Source organism: Anguilla anguilla, chromosome 14 (assembly GCF_013347855.1).
Source record: "Anguilla anguilla isolate fAngAng1 chromosome 14, fAngAng1.pri, whole genome shotgun sequence".
Classification (NCBI taxonomy): Eukaryota; Metazoa; Chordata; class Actinopteri; order Anguilliformes; family Anguillidae; genus Anguilla; species Anguilla anguilla.
In genome coordinates, this window is record NC_049214.1 from 21970648 (window position 1) to 21995917 (window position 25270).

Genomic DNA, 25270 nt, shown 5'->3' on the forward strand with positions numbered 1-25270 from the left:
ATTTCACACCTGATGAGAAAAGGGCAGATCAATACCAACCCTTAGAGACGGATAGATGTCTCCCGACCTTTTCGATCCGTCTTCCCCTACAAAATAATTTTTTTGCTTGTATAAAATGGCATGCTGCCTAATGTTTGCAGCCTACTCATAACAGCATCACCAGGTGTTAAATTCTTATTTTTATTGCCATATATTTTTTATTGCTATTATATTGTATTGACCTCATCCGTACCCATGGCCTAGATTTCAGTGTTCCATCTTACGATTCTGTGCTTTGTGCTAAGTAATAAGGTTCCTTTTGTATCACTGAAAATGGACACTGACTTCACCAGCACCTTTTTATATTTTCGGGAAAAAGAAACAACAGAAAGTGAAACTATAAAAGTATAATAATTAGCTTAGAATGATTTTGAATGTCTGTCGTAAATAACATTTGGTATACACCCCCTTTTCCTGAAGCATTGTGCTTTCACAAAACAGCACTCACAAATATTCAAAAATTCATGTGTTTAAGAATTGTCTCTAATAGCAGTTTCATGACCCCTGAAAGACCGCCAAGACTGAATGTTTTTTTGAAAATGGTCTCCTCTGTCCTTGAGATAGGATTGCTGCAATTATGTCAAAATCTTATCAGAGTACAACAGCTTTACAAGTAAACTCTCGCTCTGAGCCCATAATGGGACGCATGCAAGACAAAGTATGTACGGCTAATAGTAATTTCCTGTTCCCTGACATCTAAAGAACACTCTTGTTTCTTATCCTTATGTCTATCAAGTATATCCTTCAAAAATATATTTCGCAAAGAAATTTCACATATTAGTCCCTGGCATTATTCTTAAGGAGTTAGCTACCATGGTGCAAAAAAGAGAATGTTGTAATAAAATATGAAAAATATATAGGCTCTAAAAACAGGCTCTAATTGGAGGGGAAAGGGTGGATAGTACTCTTCTGCAAATTGGCTAGCAATAAGAAAAACCTGTCTACTCCATTATATACAACAGAAGGAAACCAACATTTTCTGCAGATAATCCTTTGAAAAAGGACAGATCTATACTTTCCCTCAGCATTAGAACACAGCCAAATGATACTATCCAACCATGCGACCAGCTGTTCCATGTCAGATGAAAAATTCCACTATAGCACTGAAGCAGGCACTCAAGTCTTCAGCAAGGCGGATGGTTTCAGATCTTTAGACATATTTAGAGATATTTTAATACCAAACACAACAAAAAATAAAACACAAGACAAAAAAAATGTACACCAGACAAAACAAGAAGCACAAAAAACTGAAATGCACTAAATGAATTCTCTCTTGTTTTTTTGTTATCATTTCTTGTTAACATCCTCATTGGTTGGAATGAGGACTCTTCACAGGGGTCATAGATTGCTACTTACACTAGCTGGGTCCTCTGGCTGTTTGTGCCCCTCTTCGGCAACCTCTGGCGCAGTTGGTACGGAAACCGGAAGCAGAGGGGACCTGGCCTTCCCAGCCTGCCCCAGGGAAGCTGTCTTCACCTGAGCCTTGGGGAGGCTGGCACCTGGACACGCAAAGAGGGAGTTAGCCATGTTACCCGCTCCTACAACAAGGTCATGGACACAAGGAGGACATGTCACACATCTCACATACGTATCAGTTGAGCCCAAAGAATGTATTCTTTACAGTAAGTACCTCACACTGCCAGTGCCCAACTCTGTCAAGGCATGGCCATGGGAAAATACAACGAAGTGGACAGAATGGGTTGCCAAAGCATTGTGTGTACCACCTACAGCATTAACATCACCATGTAAAGTAAAATAAAATAAAATAAAAACCAAGCAGGGATCTTAGTCACCAATTTTGGCATTGGTGAACCCTTTTGATTTGTACAGAATGGCCTCCCGGACATACAGTACAACTCTGTTGAAGGGGGTGGGGCGGTGCTGGTGCTGGTGGTGGTGGTGGTGGTGGTAGTGGTGGTGGTGGTGGGGGGGGGGGGGCTCATTCTGTGATGGACAGTGGTGAAAACAGACAGCAGCATGTGCTCAGTGACTCCAGGATTTATCACCTCCCCATCTTAATTAGATACCTGGGCTCTACATTATCTGCATAATTTAACACGGGAAATTGTGACACCTGCTTGGTGATCCAAACACTGTTGGAAGAGTTGAAATCTTAGTCCAATAATAGGCCTGCCTTCCCCAAGGCTTCCTGTTATTAATGCATGCTGGGGTTTGATGGGCCTGGGGCCATGATATGATGAGCATAAAGAGGGGCAAATTCTGGGGCTGGATGTTCTTACTGTTTCCGCCAATTCAATGAAGGTGTTATTTCACCCCAACAGCTGTCATTGCAAAAGTGTCATCAACACTTTAGCAGCCCCTTGCGTACTAACTGCCCTGTCTCATTTATAAGACAAATAGTTATTGAACAAAAAAAAAATATATATGGCTGATAATGACCTACTAATTAATAATAGTTATAACAGCTTTCTCTCTATCCCTCTAAAATGCCCCTGCTTTATTAAAACATAAAGTTTTATAATACCAAATGAAAAAGAAGTCTGTGGCATAAAAGTGAGAAAAGTGCTTCTCTCCCCAGTGTGGGAGGTGAGGAGCGATCGGGGGACCAGCGTGACATCCGTGCCATTAATGCAGCTCCCTGGCCCCTGGGCCCCGGCTTAATTACACGCGACGCCCACCATTTGCGTCGCTGTAGCCGCTAAACCTCGTCAGGCTCCCATTGTAATCCGGAGCTGATTAGCTGTAATTAACTGGCTCCGCGGAGCCGCTAGCTGCCAGACTGCGGGCCACGTGGTGCCGTCGGCCCACCCCGATTCCAATCAGTGGCACCTGTCGCACAGAGGACCAGCTGCGAACACTGAGATTATATCACCAGGGTATGGAGCTGATGGCATGGTGTTAGGGATGCCATCAAAATATATACAGTGCAAAGCAGCCAACACTCTAGTGGGGTTTTGTTGGGTCACGCGATTCCCAGACTGAGTAGCAGAACTAGCGCTAGTGGTAATAACTGTTATAAGTTCAGCCGTAACTTCTGAATTTGCACTACAATTTTTTTTAATGAAACATGCAAATGCAATCTCACTCTGTTTAAAATGATTATGATTAGACATCAGTGTCTGATTTAAATGTCCACAGGGATTTTAAGAACTTGAACTTGACCTTGGCTCCTGCATTTTCTCACAATAAAATGCAAAATATTGGGATAGTGGCACAAATTTTGTTGCTTTGGCTCCGTACTCCAACATATTAGATTTGAAATAAAACAATGAATATGTGGTTCAAGTGCAGACTGTCAGCTTTAATTTGAGCACATTTATATCAATATTTCAAAGATGAGGGGGAAGGCTTTGGATCACAAGCAGTTCTTTTCTTTCTCCAGACTTTCCTCTATCCATCACTCTGGTACAGAGAAATACTCATCTCATCTGTCCACATAAGACTTTTTTTCCAGACCTCTACAATTTTGTTAATGTACTTTTAATCAAACAAATTCTTTTCTTGAGGCTTACCAGTAGTTTGCATCTTGCGATGGACCCTCTGGTGATACTGTCGAGTTTATGCTAGTGTTGTCATTGCTTTATGGTAGTCTTTGTCACACATATGCTTACATCCTGGACAGTGTTCTTGATTTGTTCTACAGTTGAAAAGGGGTTTTTCTTCACAACTGAAAGTATTCTTTGGTCATTCACTACAGTGGTCTTCCATGGTCTACCAGATCATTTGCTATTGTTGAGCTCACCAGTGTGGTCTTGCAGACTTGTATCAAACAGTTCATTTTGACACAACCCCTGATTTGGCTACTGTATGACTCTGAATGACTTATTCTGATTTTTCAGCTTCCTGATGACCTGCATTATTGGCACTGACACTTATTGGGTCCTCATGTTGAGAGACAACAGCAAGAGACTCCAAATGCAAATTCCACACCTAGAATGAACCGTTTGTTAGCTTTCTTGTGCATGAACGCATGATGCAAAGACACATGGCTGGGCAAGAAAGAGCTGAGCAGCTAATTGTAGAATTGCTTTTGTTCCCCTAAAATGGGGCACTAGGTGTAAAAAAGAGCTGTATTTCCTTCACAGATCACTTCATATGGATGCAAAAACCCTCAAAGACTGTCAACACTTTAAATGCATAATCATTGTTTTATTGCAAATCCAGTGTGCAGGAGTACAGAATACAACAAAAATTCTGTCACTGTCCCAATACTTTTGCATCTATCTGTATGATGCCTAGCCACTCTCCTTTCCAGAAATTTTGAAGGGAAGGTAGAGGAGAGAATTGCGACCACAGCAAGTACAATATGGAAGATGCACTATGAGTTGAATAACTTTAAATAGGCACCATATTTAACTGTAAAGAGATGAACACTTGGTTTCAGCTCACTGGAAGTAAGAATGATGGTTGACAGCAATGATGGTTGCCAGCTCCAAGCAATACGGTGACTTTTTTGCATGAAATAAATTCAATCTGTTACGTTTCTCTTTAACAGTGGCTCTGAAACTCCTCTCTTTTACGGAGAATTGCTGACAAGTTTCAGCAGACTAAACATGGAATACTAATAGATCACAGTATTCAAGGCAGAAAAATGCTGAATAGAATATAATTCATAAATTTACTGTAACAACTGAAAGCCGTTGCCTTCCTCTTTAATTTAATTTACATTCAGTGTTTTCTTTTGTGATGACACATTTTTATGACTGACATACCATCCTTTCTCAGGTATAAGTGGACACTCCTACAGTAATTGAGTGATTGACATGATTACGGTACCGCAGTGCATTGACTGCTTAGTGGCTGAAGAAAGTAATTTGACAACCTCTTAATGTTGAAGGATCGAACAATGGGTTGAAAAATTAATCAGGAAAACCTTATGACAATAGACATCAAAAAGAGATTGGAACTGTTATGTTTTTTTTTTCTTTCTTACTCCTAGATGATTAACCAGGTAAAAGACTGATCGCACAATTAAGCATGCTTGAAACCAGATTTACAGTCAGTTGCAAGTATTGCATTCACTAAATAAACAGTATTCCAACAGTCCAAATCATTTCAGTCAGCAAGAGTGTGCACTTGCCCCCTTTTTATAGGTCACCTTCAAAGGTCAGAAGGCTGAGGCAACTCAGAAAGTGATTGGCTTATCTAATTTTTTCCTGTTCCACTTTATAACAATCAATACAGCCTATCAGTTTCCCCTGTATCCTCCCACCTGGGTTTCTAGAAAGTACAGACTTATTCTTCCACTCTGTGCATAAAGTGTAATCTTTGGAAGAGGTGAATAAGTAAGTTTAGACATAGGAGGAAGGTATCCATCCTTGCCATAGCGCTGCTTACTGTTGAAGAGTCTAAATCTCTTTCTATCCTAATAAAATGAAACTGCCAACTGTGAGAAGGTTAAGATCCTCTGGATTTCCATTGACTGTGGTACATACACTGCCTGCAGGACTGAGCAGAGCTCCAGGAGGACTACGTTTTTCGGTGATATCCTCCACGGATTATATCAATTGATTCCTCTTGTGGTATGAATCACCCGTAAAGCCAATATGAGACTTGGGACGTCAGCAATGCTGTCTGTTACCTCCAGCTCCTATAAACCAAATGCCAGGCTTTCTCAGCCATATGATGCTATACTATCCTTTAAATGCTTCCTAAACCGGGTGTTGATTGACCCAGAAATGGCAGGTGCTTGTGTTGAAAGGAAGCAAAATAAATAGACCATAACTGATCTGGTTTTTTTCCAGTTAAAAAATGGTCTTATAGGCCAAAAGAAACATTTTCAGAAGTCACTCGATACAGGTTCAAGAAAAATTGTTACTATATTGTTTCTGTTTCTATTGTTTCTATTAACTCTGCAGATAATACTACAAATACCCAGAGCACATAACATACAGTATAATGCCTTGGTTTATAATACAACACCAAAAAGGTTAGAGAACAGTTAGACAGTTGGACCTGAGGACACAGTTGAGGTACACTCCACTTTTGTTTTTTATACAAAAAACTACATTGGTATTCATGCTCTAAGCTGCCTGCCATTATCTTTGCTATTTAAAAATCAACTGTATGTACACGTGCAGGCATCCTTGTCTATCAAACAGTCAGTATCAATACACTTTTACCATGAAAGACACAACCAGTTCTATGCTTGCCTTCTCTCAAGCTTCCATAGTTCACTACAAAGCCTTTGTCTATAATGGGGCGAGCCCTGCTTGACTAAGGAGGGTGAGGTAGAGGCAAAACACTGAACGGGCAAAGACGATGTTATTGGTCAGCAACTATGGACCACAGGGGGTGAAAAAATCTCCTTAGTCTGCACCTGCTTAGAATGGGAACGGCCACTGATATTATGACAACAGTGTGGTGGGGGCAAGTTTACTGAATTATCATGGGTTATCCTGACCGAGACCATAGACACTATCTTCATATTCTGAGTCTTAGTTGGATTGCATGGTGGGAGCCAGGAGGAAAAAAAAAAAAAAAAAAGGAGAGTCATACTTGCTTCACATTTATAAATGAGATCACAAAGATGTATTCTGGTGGACCGCTCTCCGCAGTAGTTTAGTCGATCTCATCTCAGTGCAATTACAATCTGGCTTTCATGAAGTAGCATCTCATTTGTAATGAATCTATAAAGTGAATGGAGGTGCCTGACCGGCATCCATCATCACTCATCGGGCCGGCTACGAGACCAGACAGAACAAATGGAAAAGAGCCTGCGAGAGGGCTAGCCTGGGTTCTGCTGCTCAGAAAGCTTAAGGAAAACCAATTAAATCATGACTGGAGGGGAAAACACTTGCTGGTGCATCTGTCAGGAAACATCTATATCACCAACGGCACCCGCAGCAGAACTCAGCCCTTTGAACGGGATTTCGGCGAAACCAGCCGCTGCGAAATGCGGCTCTGTGGTACGGCGCTAGGGGTGGTGCTTCCAACACCAGGCAGGGTTGGGGGGAGGGGATGCGCACCCTCCCCCTCCCTGTAGGCACAGAGAGCGATTCCTGGCTCGCGGCGCATGCTGAATGATTGCGGTAGCTGAAAATCAATGGAAATCCAACCGTCCCCTGAGTGCTGCACCACTACAGGTAAACGCCGCGCCCAGGATCATCGACTTAACCTCACCATCAGCGTGGCCACAGGCTACGGGGATCACAGAGGGATCAGGACCAAGACTGGATCAGCCCGGTTTTCTGCCCCACCACACGGGGACCTGAGCAGCATTGTAACTTATGACAGGCTATGCAGTAAAGCAAGCTTACTTTTGATAGAAAAAATGGGCATTCCTGTAGTGAGATCAGAATGCAGTTTAAAATATTTGCAGTATTAAAATTCAGAGAAAGAAGTATTTGGCAACTGTCAATCTTTTATTTTTTTTCAGGACAGAGCCACCGTCTGAGCTGCAGTAATCGAATGATGAAACAGAGATACCTTCTGCCTTAATCATTAAATTAATAGGCAATAATGTATGTAATTAACCTCATATTACAGAACTTTACTGCTTTCATTACTATTCTGAATTACATTACAGCTTGACATGGTGTTGCATCAACTACATATGACTGATAATATGACTGGGTACTGTGGGGGGCCTCGCACTGTAATATTTATCCTGATATAGGCGTTACAATAAACCACATATCCTGATACACCGGGGGAAGTGAATTTTGAAAGTGATTCTAAAACCAAGTCAGGTATCATTGTGGACCACAGTTTTTCATTATAAGCAGTAGAAATAGCTTAAATGGATAGCTCACTGTGGCATTCGGTCCGGTTGAGAAGCGGATTTGTCTCAGCCACGCCTACCGGTGGAGAGAGCACACGCACTTGGGTTGTGTTATCTAATCAGCCCAGGTCCTTAAAGGTGTGCTCCTCACCACTGTCAGCACAGGCTGAGTCTGTTTGTCCGAACAGAAGTCAAAACGAAACTGACGTCACTGAAAAGCTGGCTAGCTACAAAGTGGAGAGCTGAAAAGCTTCTGCTGCTTGGTTTGTTTTGTCTGTGTTGTTTTAGTTTATTGGTTTTGCCCAGACCCCTTAAGGGGGAAGGGTGAAGGTTTTCATTTATTTGTTTTTGTGCTGGTGTGGGTGTGCTCTCTCTCTATCTCTCATGTGGCAAATTAGGGTGCATATCCCTCCCAGGAGAGTCACATGGCGTGTGACATTCACTTTATGGCTTTTTTTAGTATCATTTCACTTTTATTGTAATGGTTTTGATTGGCCCATGCAGTGTCTCTGTGTGACAAAGGATATTTTAGAAATACAAGGTTTCTGATAACCTGCCAGCTTTAAAATGTCTGGTGTCGGCACTCAGGGTTTCATGGTCTGAAGCAAGAAAATACAGCTCAGGTAACTCCAAAACAGTGATGGTATGCCCCGAGGGGTATGTGTGTAATTACCCGATTATTCTTCAAAAAATTATGTTTAATCGCATTTTTGCTTGGAACCGCATTTCCCATGACACATGTGACCTGTGCTCAATGACAGAAGCAGCAGCACAATATGAAAACTGATATTCCTGCTTATAATTGTGCATAAATGCTATAAAAGTATCTGTTTACATGTACAGCCTCGGAGAACAAAGTTGATTTAGAGTTACAGTACTTGAAGTGTATTTTCTTCAAAACCCTTGTGCCACCATACCAGCCATTGTACAGCTGGCTGGTCATCAGAAACTTCTTTCGTCATCTAATATACCCTGCATTGCACATCAAAACTCTCTGGGCCACTTTAACACATACACTAAAACTGAAATAATATATAAGAAACAGAAAGTGAACCATCCATTAAAAGAAATAATTCCAGATAAGTTGGTTTATGATATTTGATCATAATTCATCAAAAACTCAAACGTGTAATTAATCTACTACAATATACAAACAGGCAGCACTGTAATACAATAATGTTATACAGTAGGTGCATCAGTGCTTCAAGGGAAACTATAGGTTATACTGCACTTAAGCAAAGTACATAGCCTAAATTGATTCAATAAATACCAAACTGTGTAAATGGGTAATGTGTAAAATATTTAAGGTGTGCTAGATCCTGGGGAGAAGTGCACCAGCTGAGCTAATGAATAATGGAATACACATCCATCCAATCGGTTCTGTGCGACAAACAATAGTTCTTTGCGGTGGGTTTAAAGCTTTGAAATCATGTTCATACAAGAACAAATGAGGCACAAACCACCTATATTCAACTCACTCTAGGGCTACACCGATAGCTGTATGTTTGAGGTTGATTTAAATTTGGCCTATTCTCGCAGAACGGAACAAGCCCACTTACTGTGAACCTGGAAACTGTTCTGTGGTAAATATCCTATTGGGCAAACCAACATCCTTCAATGTAAATTGTTCTATGGAAAATACCCTATAGCACAGACCAAGTTATTACACCTCATCAATAGGTAAATTGGAGTTCCTAGTTGTTATCTTCATCAAACCCCTCAACTCACTGCTCCAAGCCAATTCTTTTCTGGATCTGACCATAACACTAATTTGAGCGCCACCCAAAAATTTGTCTATGTAACCAATTCCAAAGAATACATAGCTGAAGAAAGAAAAAATTCAACACATGATCTGGACCCTGTTTTAAGAAATAAATACTCTGCTTTAGTGAAGACAAAACTTGAAAGATAGATAATTCTTACAGAATTAGAGTTCATTCAGAGGACAACAAAGGGCAGGACTGGACAAAGTTAAGACTGTTATTCCATCCTCTGCAGTGTTCATAGCTAGTTCTGTTTAGAGAACATAAAGTATTAAATATGGTTAGTCGTAGACGGATAAAAATAAATTACATAATCAAATTTAACACGTGCTAACACTGATTCTGGGATCCAGTCAATGCTTGAATAGGGAGAGCACTAACATCAGCAACAGAATGTGTGTGTGTGTGTGTGTATGTTCAAGTGTGTGTGTGTGTGTAGCACAGACAGTCACAGCAAGTGCAGGTGGACAATGTGGATGTGGAGAGCCTCAGTAACAGAACTCTGTCTGAGCTTTAAAGAGCAGCAAAATTCAGACAGACAGGATAAATTGCATGGGTGCAGACACACCAAACAGATAATGGCATCTTTTAAAGAACACCACTGCAGCAGCAGAGAGAGATCAGGACAAGAACTGCAAGTTAGATGGCATTTTAGATGGCTGAGTGGTATCACGGTGGAAAAAAAAAAATCCCACAGCAATACTTCAGTTTAATCGCAGTCACTTAAACCTAAGTATCAATCCTCATCTCACATCCACACAGCTGAAAACAGTACATCAGTATCGCTCATGTAGTCTCGTATATCATGTGCCCGTGTATCACATAGCTACCTTTATCCACTATAGCTCTTTCTTCAGATGGTAAAAATGCCTGTCAACTGTACACTGACTCGCTGACAATTCGAGCTATCCATACAGGCTTGAATTTTTGTCATGACTGTCCCTTTCAATCACAGAATTTCCCGTCAGAGGAGTGTGTGCATTATTAAATTCAGAAAACACCCTCCACGTCTCACTGTATAAATGATGCACCTGCAGTATTTAACCCTTATGAGTGCAGCGGAACTCAGTGGCAAGTCCAGCTGAGTGAGATGATCACTGTGAATGACTGTTCATATCGAAGGGCAGGGATGCCCTAGGGGATTGTGGGTTGAACCGTACTTGACTGGGGCATCAGCGGCGTGTAGACTTTGGGCTCAATGGTGCCCATGGGGGGCGGCAGGAGGGGGTTGGCGAAGCTGCGCAGTGGGTGGGTGGGGCGCACGCAGGCGGTGGGGATGGTCCGGCTGGGCGCCTCCTCTGTGCTGGCGTGCTCTGACTGCGAACTGGGGATCAGGGTCTGCGGTTGGGCATGCGGAGTGGTACCCTCACCTGGCATGGCTACAGGGAAAGAGCGGGCGTGCCCAGTTTAGAACCAAAAAAAAAAAAAGAAAACGGACTTCTCCTCAAGCAGAAAATTTGCACATTTAACAGCCATACCCTTGTATCCATCCACAACTGCAATGTGATTCCACATTGGGCTTGAGCATATTATCTATGCATGTAAAAATGTAATGCCAAAAAGCTTTTTTTTTTCTTTTTTTGGAAAAAGTGATTTTAAAATGCTCATTATGAGGATAATCTTTCATTAACTAAGTCAATAAGTCCACATTTACCGCACAATCCATTCTTATTAGACACCGTATGGCCTATTTTATTTGTTCTGTCATCTTAGTCACACCATGAATGTGAATACTCGATGTTATTGAAATTCTAGCTCTGAGCGGTTTCGTTTCAGCTTTCGCTCTGGCAGTGATCCGCAAGAAAAATGTCAACACAGAGATGGCGTTCCCAGTGAAAAAGGCTGAACAGCATTGCCAAGAGGCACTGTCATGGCCATTTACTAACTGCACAACAACATAATTTAATCCCTGACCTTCAATATCAGTGGTGGTGGTTTTTCTTTTCTATTCCATTTGCAATTTACGATAATTTCCCTGTTACTGAAAGAAACGTAACGGGGAACGATGGCCCATTTCACCTTATTTGGAGATCCCCATTGGCACCACAATCACATTTGGGAGTCAATGACATTTTAAGAGAAGACATATCCCTTGACCAGGTAGATGCTCGAAACAGAGGAGATGGTGATGAAAAGACAATGAAATGTACAGTATGCAGCAATTACTACTGCATATTGTATATTTTATTTTCTTTTCTCATCTTTGCCCTTTTTTCACAAACTAAAATTGGCTATATATAGGGAGGGAGGCGAGTGATAGCAAGAAAGAAAGAAAGAGATGGAGAGTGAGAAAGTAGAGCGATGGAGAGGAAGTGTGGGAGGCAGGGGGTAGAGATGGAAGTGAGGAAGGGAGGGAGAGAGGTAGGGAGGAAGAGAAGGAGAGAGTAGGGTGCTGGCACATACCTGTGGCATAGCTGCGGTCCACAGTGAGCGTAGGGAAGGGCATTGGCCGCAGGGTGAACTTGGGGTGAGGGTACCCACAGGAGGGCGAGGGCAGGATCCCTGGGTACTGGGTACTCTCCAGGGTGGGCACTGGGATGGCACTCACAACAGCTGCGGAGCGGAGAGACCACTGTCATCGACCAGATGTCCAACATATTGACATTTAGCGAAGGTCATTTCACACAGAAGAGCATTTCTGACCACTGCTCTGTCATTTCAACGGTCACAGCCTATGCACCATCTATCGGCGAGACTGGATCCCCTTGCAAAAACCTTTTGAGATAGCAAGTGTGGAAAATAAAAAAACAAAGGGAAAGGGATTGAGTCTTGACCTTGAGAGTGAAACCTGAAAGAGCAGAAAAAGACTGGAGAGCTTTGGCTGTTTGAGCCCCGGAGCAGATCTGTATCTCCTAAACACCCTCCAACCTGCAGGAGAGAATTATTGGCAGAGAATAGGTTGACCTATAAAACCAGGAGAGTACAGTATATAACCTACCCTTGTAAGGTATTCTCATTACCTTTCAGGCTACAGCAGTTCTGTGCCACAACAGTGTCATCTCTTTGAGCTTGCCTCTGCTCTAAATGTTATTTTGATGCAGTATAACATGCTAGCAAGTAAATAGCTTGGTAAGGAAATTACATTAAAGCAAAATGATAAACAAACCGTGTAAAATGTCTAATCTTTCCGTGAAGGACAAAATTAATGTGGGTAACAGTAATTAATCTAGCTTTAATTGGATAGCACTCCGAAGTCTGTGTGAAATGTGTGTATCGATGAAAACATCAAAACACTCTCACAAATGCTTTGCCACTGATCTACATTTTGGTAAGGAACTGTGAAGCCTCCGACATAAGCAATGGCCTATCCTTGATTATGCCTACATGTTTTCAATTCATCAGCATACATTGCTATTTTTTTTCTTTTGGGGGGATGGGAGGGTGGGTGTGGTAGAATTTCTCATAGCTTCAATGACTCAAACTCACTGAAGTTATTAAAAATTTATACTTCATCCTATTTGTTTTGCAGATTCATTGGTAAAAAAATGTATTAGTCCCAAAATGCTGATTTGTAAACTGCTTACTGGGACCTTGTCGAGCCAAAGACTCCTTAAACATGTCAGCAAAGACAATTTACTAGAAGATATGACTTTTTTTCACGAAGCTACATCTAGAAAAAATCTGGATTACAATGGCATATTTCTCAGCACGCGCATAAGTGAAATGACTTCCATTCCGTTTATGTTGAAATGTACAGTTTATGTTATGACAGTTTGTGACAGCATAAAGCCTTCAGCTGTGTAACATGGCACTGTTTGTATACATTGATAAAACTAGGACAACCAGCACTGCAGGTTAAATGAGATTAGACTGAGTGAACTATAATATCTCTGCATCTTTGTCTGACTAGCTGATTGACAATGGAAAATTCACATTACAAGTTCAATTAGATGTAGGTGTAGCCATTTAGAATGCAATTAATTGTGATTACTTATATTTCTGGGTGCTGATATTGCATTTCTCTGAACAGCATGTTAAAAAATATCGGAGAAAAAAAAAAGAAATATGTTTCTGGCCATGTTACACCTTGTAAATCATAGGTACTCAAATTCATTCAGATTCACATTTTAACCTTCACAGGTACTTGGTTCTCTTGGCCTTTGGTCTTTATGCAGCTGAGAAAGACTAGTGTCAGCTCCTTTCGCACTGGGAGGCGCCTGTGATAACCGGTGTCGGGTGTGTCAGCCCCCGTGCACACGGAGCTGTTCTCCCATGATCCTTTAGAGCACCGGGACATGCGAAGCGCCTGGCGTCCCTGGGGAGCCGAGCGCTCCGGGGGCCCACGGCGGTGGCGTCGGCGTTGTAAGCGCTAGCGAGCGCGGGGCTGACAACGCAGTTGGCGAGATTCAAGGCGGTGCGCTTTGTCGCGCTGCTCCCCCTTTCCTCAGCAGGCGTGAGATGAGAGGCTGCTTTCATGCGCGGATTCAAACACAAAGGGGGGGGGGGCAGCGCGGAGGTGACAGCGGGAGGCGGTAATTACCCCCCCCACTCGCCAGCGTCGCGGTGGAGCCCGGGCCTCCCAGGTGAAACGGGGCGAGATCTGAGGAGCGTCGCTCATGCTTCAGCACAGGCCTTTCCAGTGATAAAGAACGCTGACTACAGGAACTCAGCCTGGATCAAGATGGTGTACAACAGGAAGTAGAACTAATAAGAGAAAGGTCTCAGCTCTCTCTCATTTCAAAGTGGGCCATTAAGATTGCACACACAGGACACCACAAAGGTGACCACAGTCCTTCTGACATTCAGAAAAGTTTCACTCTTGAATAAACCACATATATCTATAGTTTATCTTCCCCCTACCGAGAGTGAATTGGCCCTTCTATCTAATAACCTTGAGCACAGAATTGAGGATAACATGGAATCAGTACATTTTTACATGGATTGGGGTTGAATTCATGTTCCATTGAGATGTGCAGCTCATAAATGTTATTTCCTCTCAAGTGGGTATCTGCCCCTGAATGATGTGGTCATCCTGTCGGTAAAAATGTGTTGTGTAACATGATTAAATGCATTATGAACAGCTATTAACTGGGCCAAAAGGTCTAGTCCTGCAGAGCCTGTCTTTAAATTCTAATAGCTGCAGTGAAACTGTTTTTCACTGATTTTCTCCTTCATGGCCAGTTGCATTAAAACCACCCCAGACAGTTGACAGGGCTCCAGCAGACACAGACTGAATGATGTGGCAAACAGGGTGGGGCCAGTCTGGCACTGGTCTGGCGCCAGGCTGGCACTGGGCTAACACTTGTCTGGCTCCAGGCTGGCACTGGTCTGGCTCTGGGCTGGCACTGGGTTGGCACTAGACTGGCACTAGGTTGGCACTGGGCTAGCACTGGTCTGGCTCTCGGCTGTCACTGGGAAAGCTCTGGGTTGGCATCAGGCTGGCACCAGACTGGCACTGGGCTAGCACTGGTCTGGCACTGGGCTGGCACCGGGCCGGCTCTGGGTTAGCACCGGTCTGGTTCTGGGCTGGCACCAGACTGGCACTGGGCTACTCACGTGTGTTGCTGGGCTGTGAGTCCATGGGGATCATCAGTTTGGTGCGCGTCGCCCTCCGAGCAGCTAGGGAGCGCTCTAGAGTGGATATGCTGCTGGATGCCTCATCGCCATCAGCACCTGCCGAGACCAAAAACAAAGAGGTACGGACTTTCTGCAAGAGAAACTTTTAAATAACGTTATAAACTTAAATAAAGAAATCCTTTATTTAACCAGAGACGGACCATTGAGAACACATTTTTCTTTTTCAAGGACGCCTATGCAGCACAGCATGAAAGAAATCTGCACCCGGTCTATAGGGTATACTGTACAATTTAACCATTCAGGCATTTAGCAGATACTTTTAGCCAGACAGCTTACAAAAGGTGTGGGATTGGGGCCAGGATAAATATTATGGTAAAGACAAATCTGGTTTTATTATTATTATTATTATTATTATTATTATTATTATTATAATCATTATTATTATTATATCAGGAACCATGATAAGAGACATATCATCAGTAACAAATTAGGAAACTAGCATGTTAAATTCATCTAGGTTAACAATTAGTTTAAAACTGATTCTTTGTTCTCATAAAGCTTTCATTTTCACACCTTGCAACTCCCCAACTTATGCTACTGCATTAGTAAATAATGTGATTTAATGTCAGCCTAGAGAATTGCAGCAAGCAGTTTTAAGTAGATAATCCACTATTTCTTTTTTGCTTAAAACAGCATATACAGTACATCAATCACACTGACATTTTCAGCTTACGGGTTTTCATACTTAAGGTTTATCAGTTTTTATGAATAAAATAATAACTTTTAAAAACTCATTTGTAGTTTACATGGCCTAGTACACATAATTCTTTAAAATCGCAAGCTGACACATTTTGGGAGGCAGCTATTTCAGAACCTGGGAAGTTGGGGCAGGCACACCACAGTAGCTGTGAAAACTTGTAGGTAAATGTAGGATGTGTCACCAACTTTTTCAGGGTCATACAGTGTAGTGTACTCTGATGTTGCGCAAACAGTAAAATATCCAGTGTCATTTAAATAAATTGAGCGTTAATTCAATCTAACAGTGTTAATTCAACTCTTAACAGATAACATTTTGGAACCAATTGTTGTCTGTTAAGAGTTTAATAAACACTGTTAGATTTGAATTAACAATAGACATGACATTACAGGCATTTAGCAGATGCTCCTATCCTGAGTGACATACACAACTTTTTACATAGCATTTACATTACATCCATTTATACAGCTGGATATATATACAGAGGCAATGCAGGTTAAGTACCTTCCTCAAGGGTACATTATACTACGCTGCTGCCCATTATACTGTGCATTTATGCAGCATTCACCATACTTCCGGGATGCTCAAAGGATTTGATCAAACTGTATCCTTAATGCAAACCAACACTCCTCAGCAACTTCACCAATGACCAACATTAGATGTGAAAAAATATGATGTGTCTGCACTGACAAACACTTGGATTGACTAGGACTAAGGTTTGGTTCATGAATTATACCTCTTCATTGCCTAGTGCCATTCCCTCATTGCCCGTGAAGCACTGAACAGAAGCTGGAGGTCATTTTAAAACTGCTTGATCTGCAATCAAAGGGGCTCATTGCGCATAAGATCTGACACACTAGATAATCTAGGCTGCTATTGAGGAGTGATTGCTGCACGCTCGCTCCAAATTTCATCAAGAACTCCAGCCAACTCACAGGGATAATTTAAAGATGTCCATCTGAGCTAAACCATATGTGGACTAGGCAGCAGAGTGTGAAATGTACTAAAACTGCTGGGAGTGGAGGAGGGGGGGTTGGAAGCGGGAGGGGGGTCATACCTGAGTGGCTGCTCTTGCTCCCCATCTGGCTTTCTGATTGGCTGTGACTGACAGGGGTGATTTCCTGGCAGCCTTGCATGGGTGAGTCTCGACCCGAGGGGGCGGCGCTGGAGGGCTTCTCGATGTTTTTCAGCTCCATCTCCTCGTGGTGGATCCACAGGTCGGGAGGGCGCAGGTCCTTCTGGCTGCCTTTCCTTTTCCCCGCACTGTGGGTGGCTCGTTTCCTGGAGTCAGAGCGAGGTGGTGTTTAGGTGGCAGGCTCAGATTAATGGGTGCGCTTTTGACTGATGTAAAATGAAGTTCAGCTGTTCGGCAGTATACGAATTATAGTATAATAAGAGCAAGCATGATTTCAAGGGTTTACACCGAACCTATTATTAGTGAGGTATAACAATAATTGAAAGTGTTTGGACACACACACACAGACACACACATACTGCACTTCCTATTGTCACACACTGTGCACTTGCGATACCGTGAGTTTATTTGTGTTAAAATTATTTGTCATTCCAACCTTTTTACTGTGAAGCACACCTAAACGATTCAGATTTTCAACAATTCTGGTCCATGGAGGGCTGGTGTGTATGCAGATTTTGCTTCCACCCATCACCCTGGCTACATGAGCACCAGCTTGTAGATCAGATCACAGAAGAACGTTTCATATGGGGACACAAGGTCAGTCTTCAGATGTCACTAATGTGCTTCTCAAGAAAGGTTGCTAATATGTCAGATGGCGTAAACGTTATGGCTAATTAAGTAATTAAGGCCAGAAGTCGGCATGGAAACTAGGCACAGCGAAGGCCCTCGCTGCCCACCTCTGGTTTTAAATATGCGCCCCATGTTTCCCATGGAAAGGAAAAGGAAGGGAGAAAATCAGCTAATCTTGCCTGAGCAAGGCTGGTCTGGGTAGCGGATTTTCTCAGCACTAAAACTGATCAAGGCCTTGACTGAAGACCAGGATTACTTCAGTTGAATCCAGCGTTTAAGAGCTAGGCTAGAACAAAACCTGCATCCTCATATGCCCTTCAACTCCGATTTGACAGCCTTGGCTCAGTCAAAACAGGGCGAGAGGTTTACACAGAAGTCTTTGTCCTAGGCCTGCATAAAGGGTCATGCTGTTTGTGATCTTGTAGCATAAGCAATACGAATAAGACAATAGGAAGTCATGTAAACCAACCTCCAGATATTAGAATTGTTAAGTCATAGAAAGCAGTGCTCCTTCATCTGTACTGAGAAAAATGCCCTTTACTGACCTTCAGATTTCACACTGGGGCAGTGAATAATAAGAGGAGAGTTAATGTGTCTGGTTCTATATTTGATTCAGATATATCAAGCCTTTTTTTTCCATTGCTGCTTTTAACTTTCCCAGGGTCAATGGATAAAACTGACCCAACACATAAACAAGGACAACAAGCGAGCATAACACACACACACGCTCGCATTGCAGTTACAATGCTCCCATTTTAAACTGCCTTTGGCCTTTTTTCTGTCAAGATTCTTTAGTGTTGTTTTCTGGCACAAACTTGTGTTTATTTTGTGGAAGAGGAGTATGATTCATTATGATTTTTGTGATGATAGTAATGAAAATGTGTGCTGCTTGGAATTGTGAACAGCATATGCATCCCCTTCGGTGCTGACTCCCCAAATTCTTATTCTACTCTGTTGTTTTCTCATTTGCTCTCCTCCTCAGAGTTGACATGCTATTTCAGGGACAAATGTGTAAACGTAAATAAAATACCTCAACCGATTTCATTTTAAAGGTATTTTATTTAGGTATCAGAGATTTTAACAAATGAACTGGCTTGCTCAACCATGTAATCGAGGGTCAGTTTGTAATGGGCCTCCACAGTCATCACATGAGCAGCTGTGAATAAACAGTGGGTCCGCTCCCCATTCTTTAATCCTTATTACAATGCATTAAAATATACTATGCTGATTGGCTGTCTTATCAACACCCAATTGAGATCAGAGGTGATGTTTTTTTCACCTGGAAACATTTTAAGTGGAGTCTGGATTTTGGTTCATTACTACCACTTCAGGTATGATTAAAGCAAAAAGGTCGAAAGATACATTAGCTAATATGCGACATGGTGGCAATTATTCTTATTACACTTGAAAATGGTGATTAGATGCCCACACAGATATACACCCACATATGCACGCACAAAGACACATACATCTGTGGCTTTATTTTCTTTTTTACCATAAACACTCTTAAGTAATATCAGAAAGGACGGGGTATGGATTTATCCGTTGAATGATCTTTAAAGGCCAAGCTTCCTCCACACATCTTACACCGCAACTCAGTAAAACTTACAGCTAGCAATCACTGACTATCAAAGACAATATTTTGTGTTCAAATCCTTTTCCAATCTGAAGTCACCTACAAGTTTAACAAAGCCAAGTGGTATATTAATTCACATCTCATACAAGCACCTTTAGAAAAACCAGCCTAAATAATTTAAACAGAAATAAAGATAAAGTTTTGGAATTAGCAAAGCCAAAGCTAAAATCTACCCTCCAAAAATCTTGGGTTTGTACAAATCAGGGCAATTCAACTGTGTCAAAGCCATTGATTATTAATGCAGAAGGTGCCTAAGCATATTTCTGAATGTGCAGCTGGCTCTGCCAGGTACCCAAGTTAAGATTTTCTGTGACAATCACTCTGAGCGGTGAGCATGCCAACCAACAGGCACATCCTGTTCAGGATGGAGTCGGAAAAAAAAATTTCCTTTGTGTGCACATCTCTCGAAGCCTTGCTTATCAACACCGCTCGCACAAATTCCATTTTTAGCATCACATTTCCCCATTTTTATTATGTATCCAAGTAAGAAGGACTTTGTACTGAGTAAAAAAAACTGTCCTTGTGACTGACTGAGGGTACAGCTGGGGAACAGAGCAAAACCCACAGACATTTTTTTTTATTTTAAATTCTACGAGGCCGCATACAAGCTTAAGGGACACAAAAGAGCAGGAACATCAATTTGGTGTGAATCCAAGGTGAGAGTGAAGATAATTGGAGCCTTTGAGCAGCATAAGGGAGTCCGTACGCACGGGGGGGTGACTTACTTCCTCTGCTGGGCGGACGAGCGGCGGGTGCAGATCAGGGCCACGATAACGACCACGATGATGGTGACGGCCCCCACCGACACCACAATTATCACCAGCAGGTTGCTGTTTTTCTGCGGGGTCACGCTGCCGTGGGGGGGCCGGATCTGACCAATCGGAGGCTCTGGTGGAAAAATAAGAGCAGGGTTAACATGGTATGCAGTAAGTCACCCACATGCCTGAGTACACCTGGCACTCCACTGGTACTTAATAATGGGCTTTTTTCAAGGCTGATTCATTTCTTTTCTATAGATTGAGAGTTTCTGTGGGCGTCGTTTTTTCAAAGTACCACCTTAGGTGCCACTTAAGAGCATTACTGTGTCATCTGGCACTCATTTTCTATAGGATCATTACACTATATGGGGAGTCACATAATTTCTATATTAAGCATATATAAGTCTTATTGGGGTGACTGCCAATTACTCTGGATGCAATTATTTCTGGACTTGCAGAATAAGCAGCAAAATACAGCATGTAATCAGTGAAATGGCACAGAAAATGTGGCATATTTTAACATATATTACTTATTCGTAAGGGAAGTGACTCATTACTGTGATACGGCCAAACACAGAAGCAATCCACTTTGTCCATTAGAAGGGAAAAGACTGTGGCTTCACTCGCTAACAAGGCACTTGAGAGAAATATAAGCCTTCTCCACCAGTGTAATTTCGGATTCTCCATTTCCAAATGCACTTTGGCCAAAGCTGAGGAGTTAAATTTTCATATTCTGAATAAGGAGCAGGGATCCGAGGTGAAAGATATGATCAAAGATATGTATTACAGGAAGGGAATGTTTTACACATATAAAGGGGAAGTGCTTTTTTCATGCTCAATATACCCTCCAGATAAATACAAGTGATGGTATTGATAGGTTAAATATAGTCATATGCGTGTGTAAATGGCAGGTACGCTGAAATGGTGTGAATCATACATAAATGTGCCCACAGTCATCTGAAAATTCATAAAGCAGCAACCATATATAGATGTGTACTTGCTTAATCGTCCAATTGCATATATTCCAGTCTTTCTTTATGATGATACCATTTTTAACCAAATGCAAATTTATGAACATTCATTTGTTTTTCATTATATCAATGAGCTTTATGTGAATAATGTACAAATGTGTGGAAAATGAATAGTTACCACACACATTGTATTGACATTAGCAATGAAAATTACCAATTTCAATTTTCAAGGATTCATGAGTTTGGAAATGACAATTATTCTCCACAGTCCTGGCCTCTGCAGTACATATACTTTGCTGGATTACTAAAATGCAGTGAATGACTTAGAAACTCAGCTGAACACACTGCTGATAATAAGTGCTAAACTAAACCACAGTTCCCAAAATGCTCAGCTTGGCCTGAGGTACGTACCAGCCCCTGAGACCCACTAGATGAGCAGCACACATTTTCATCATAACCCGCGGCATTCCCGCTTTTTTTCCCCCTCCACATGTTGTCTTTTCTCCCATCTTTACGAGGTTAAGTGTGAGGAATGGATTTGTTCTGCCTTTGGGCCTCTATAGCATACCATACATCCAAGGTCAAGGTAATGAATGGTGATGGAGTTTCATCCATTCGTCCTGTCTACACCTGCTCACAGCTGCAAAAATGATAGATGTACACATCCACAGCAGGCGTAGTCCACTCATCCTGCCTCCAACTCCCAGGACGCCCAACCACTTCCTTCCTCGTTGCTCACTTATGTAGACATTCCCACTGGCTCCCAAATAATATTGGTTACGATGCAGATTGATCTGTTTCTGGACCTGTATCTGTTGCTGGCCTGACTTATACGTCAGGAACAGTATTCTATTTGAATGGGTATTTAGATCTTTTCCAGGATGTGAAATAATCGAGAGTTATGAACCATGTTGTGTGATACACTTGGTTTTAAAACAATTCATAATATAAATAAAAATAATACATAAGAATTATATACACACAATGCAGCACTCTACACAATACGAAAAGACAAATAGTGTGCAAGTCGCAGGTTTAGGATCTGCTGCATCAATATGCTAATAAAATATTCATAGAATCTGTGATACATCAGGAGCGCAGAGGAGAACAAAGCCTGACAGGGGACAATAGTAACCCTCTCAGTCTCAGGATTCAGCCTACAGCTGGCCTACATTTGCTCTGTGCCATCTTTTCACACACAAAACAGCAGGGATCACCTCTAGGAGAGCAGCGTGCAGTCCTGACCCAGCCAATGGGCACTGGGCCACAGGACGGAGGGCTGGTTCATCGAAAGCCTCCACCACGAGGCCTCTGCGCAGGGAGGCTAAATAAACAGGGTCCACCATGCAGGCCACAGGTGAGCCCAGAAGAGTTTTCACTGATTCAGTCTCCAGCCGCTCCCTGTTCCGTTTTTAGAAGGCAAATGAGGAGCCGGACAGACTAATGGTGAAAGCTCAATATCTGCAGGCTTTCGGTTTTCCATGCAGGATTGTTAATTAATTTACTTTGTTATTTTCCCTTCCTCTCCTGAGGCACACGCATAATGGAGAGCAGGGTTGTTTCTCATTGAGTAATGGCTGTCTTTGCAAATAAGAGATGTAGACTCGTTCAGGCTATGCAGCTGATGGCTCTCTTGTTTCGCCAAATACAGGTTACACACCTCCTTTCTAAAATATACTTCATCGTAGTGATAGTTCTCCAGCCTTTTGCTGAGCACATTTTCAAGAACTTCAGTCAGGGGAGGCAGAAAATTGATATATCCCCATAGACATCAGCTCTGTTTGATCTGTCTGTCAAGTCTGTGGGTCTGCTTTCATTTTTCTTTTCTTCATTTTTCATCTCTAAACGTGCGGACAGTGGGAAAGTCAATTCTTTGTAAATGCTTTCCCAACCACAACCACGGGCAGGATCCATACCGTCACTCCTGTGGGATAATGAAGTTATCTGGTAAAATGTTTAACACCTAATCCGAAAGAAGGTGGAGCTGGTGCCATGAACACCATGAAAGAACATCAGACAATGAACAGGGCTCTTAGCGTAATCACCCCTAATATTAATTTGGATTTGCAGTGATTCATGGGTGGTTTTAATCAAGGCTGAGTTCTATGAGCAAAACAAGGGAGTATGGGTAAAAGGATTTGAAGGTAAAGTCTGCAATTATATCATGAAGTATTTTTAAGAGAATTGTCAGTGTGCGGTACAGGTCGCCAGATCATGAATTCCAAGCTTCCTGCAGCTCTTGAGACTCTTCAGCCTGTAAGTAAATGAGCTGAGAACAGGCCGTTCTTGTCATCTTGTATTGTTTTGTTCATGCGTTCTATCTTTGTAAGGTTCTGGTTGCCAGGGTTGATATTTAATAATCTGCTGTTTCTGAATGAACTGTTCACCTCCGTGCATCATGGTCAGGGCCTTCTTTGCAAAGTCGCAAATGAGCCACCCTCAGGAATGCACACAGTAATTTAATTCCCACACAACTACACGCCGATTCATGGCGCGGTGCTCCGGGGAAACTTTAACTAAATTCAACAGTTTGCATAATGATGTGTCAAGAACACAATATGTGTTCTACATTTGTCAAGAAAGGAAATGTTTGTTTGAGGTACATTCCCTCATTACTACATAGATATGCTCCAGACATTCACATTTTTCTTCGTGTCTCACCAAGACTTTGTGCAATATTTCTGCACAAATGGAGAAAGCAACAATAACACTTATGGCGGGCTGTCAAGTCAAACTAACCCTGAATGTCAACGTACAAGCCTTTTTAATGCACAAAGTAGCTTCTGAGACAAGAATTTTCAAAATGCTTGTTTTGTCTGGGATAAGTGGTATACTGTGAGCAAGCCTCAAGGGACACAGTATAACACAGTCAGTGACATCTTTGGTCAGCTACTTCGCCATTTCATTATTTATAGCTATTAAATTAATCAGCATTTAGCATTTCTATAAAGTCAACAGAATTTTCATTTCTGTGCACTCAATGTTTGCAACAGTGTTTTAAAAACAGAACCTGTGAATTACTGACTTGAACAGAATCTAAAAAAAGTCATAAGAGCATAAAAGCACATTCTCTTTCTCGCAATATGGCCAAATGTTGCAAAACAGTGGAAAAGTGGAAATTAACAGCTTTCTGGAAGTCTTTCCTCTCTTTAGACACAGGCTTTTCCCGAGGCGGTATCTGCCTAGTATTTCCAAGCTGATGACTCGAGGTGTGGTTAAGTGATTCTCTCCCATTCTGGAGTATCATTACATTGCGATGTCCAGCTGGTGTAAGTCGGAGAGGGGGGCGGGAGACCACTTCCCAAAAGCCTCATAGGTATCCCTCTGGTGAGACTGTGAGTGCACTCACAGGTGCATCCCATTTACTGGCACTGCCCCGATCCCTCAGCCTGCTTGCAGGCTTCAGTTCAGCGGGCAGAGCATCTGTGTAATCACCGATGCCTCAACCCCACATATCCCAGCAGGCCCTGGTACGGGCTGTCAACTGCGCTGTCAATGCAGGGCCACACAATGCCGGTGCTCCCAAGCCACTTCAGGGCTGCAAACAGGAGAATTTATGCATCTGCTGCATATCAACCGAAAAACTAGCATGGAACCTTCTTCTCAATGCCCTGTTTAAATCCCACAGTTTCTCTCTCTCTCTCTCTCTCTCTCTCTCCTCTCTCTATCCTCTGTCTCTTCACCCCTGTCTCTCCTGTTCATATCTTACACAGCCGCTGTAAATTGGGTCCCCACTAATTAAGGCAGGATTTCCCAACAGACTAGGTGGCACAGCGTGGTCAGACTGGGAAACGAAGGAGAGGCGGATTAAGTTGATGAGGAAGGAACTGCTTCTCGCTGTGAATTCAAACAAAATATTCCGAACCAGCAGCAGCTACAGTGCAGTGTTTCACCCTGCCTTTAAAACTTAATTGCTGGTACATGTTCCTCTGATCTTCAACCTTTGCAATTAACCACTGGCAAGAGAGGCCAGTTGCTATTTCTACTGATGACAACTTCAGGAGAACACATAATTGTTGAATTAGATGAATGGTTTCAGGTGCCTTGCCTGTCTAGGAAGACCGAGCACATTTACTTTGAAGGCACTCGAGTCACTCAGATGGCGGATTAAATCAAAAGCCCTTGGACTGTTTAAGGGCATATGCAATTTCAATCAAAGAGAACAAATCTTAGTAGATTAATACTCAGGATTGCGACTGATTGGTCTGACAAAAGGAAAGGTATCTGCCGTTTTGTCCTAAGTTTGTTTGCAATTTCACTCTCCTTAGCATGGGAGCATATCAATGCAGGGAACGTAACACAACCCAATGGCTCTCTACTGAGCAAGTAAGGGTATAAAAATACGATGGTCTGAAAAAATAGGAAAAAAAAGCAATTGGC

At 42.3% G+C, this 25270-nt stretch overlaps 1 protein-coding gene across 3 annotated transcripts in view; it reads right to left on the bottom strand.

The window, feature by feature from the left end:
* dcc (DCC netrin 1 receptor) overlaps positions 1-25270 on the bottom strand; it is a 235949-nt gene that overhangs the window by 6819 nt on the left and 203860 nt on the right. For 2 of the 3 annotated variants that reach the window (XM_035391858.1, XM_035391857.1), the window contains exons 23-28: positions 19887-20049; positions 16818-17041; positions 14983-15099; positions 11890-12039; positions 10647-10865; positions 1396-1538 (exon numbers count right to left, since the gene is read on the bottom strand). In XM_035391858.1, coding sequence (XP_035247749.1) covers positions 1396-1538; positions 10647-10865; positions 11890-12039; positions 14983-15099; positions 16818-17041; positions 19887-20049 — 1016 coding nt within the window. The remainder of the gene's footprint in view (positions 1-1395; positions 1539-10646; positions 10866-11889; positions 12040-14982; positions 15100-16817; positions 17042-19886; positions 20050-25270) is intronic. The other variant, XM_035391859.1, reaches the window with a different exon arrangement.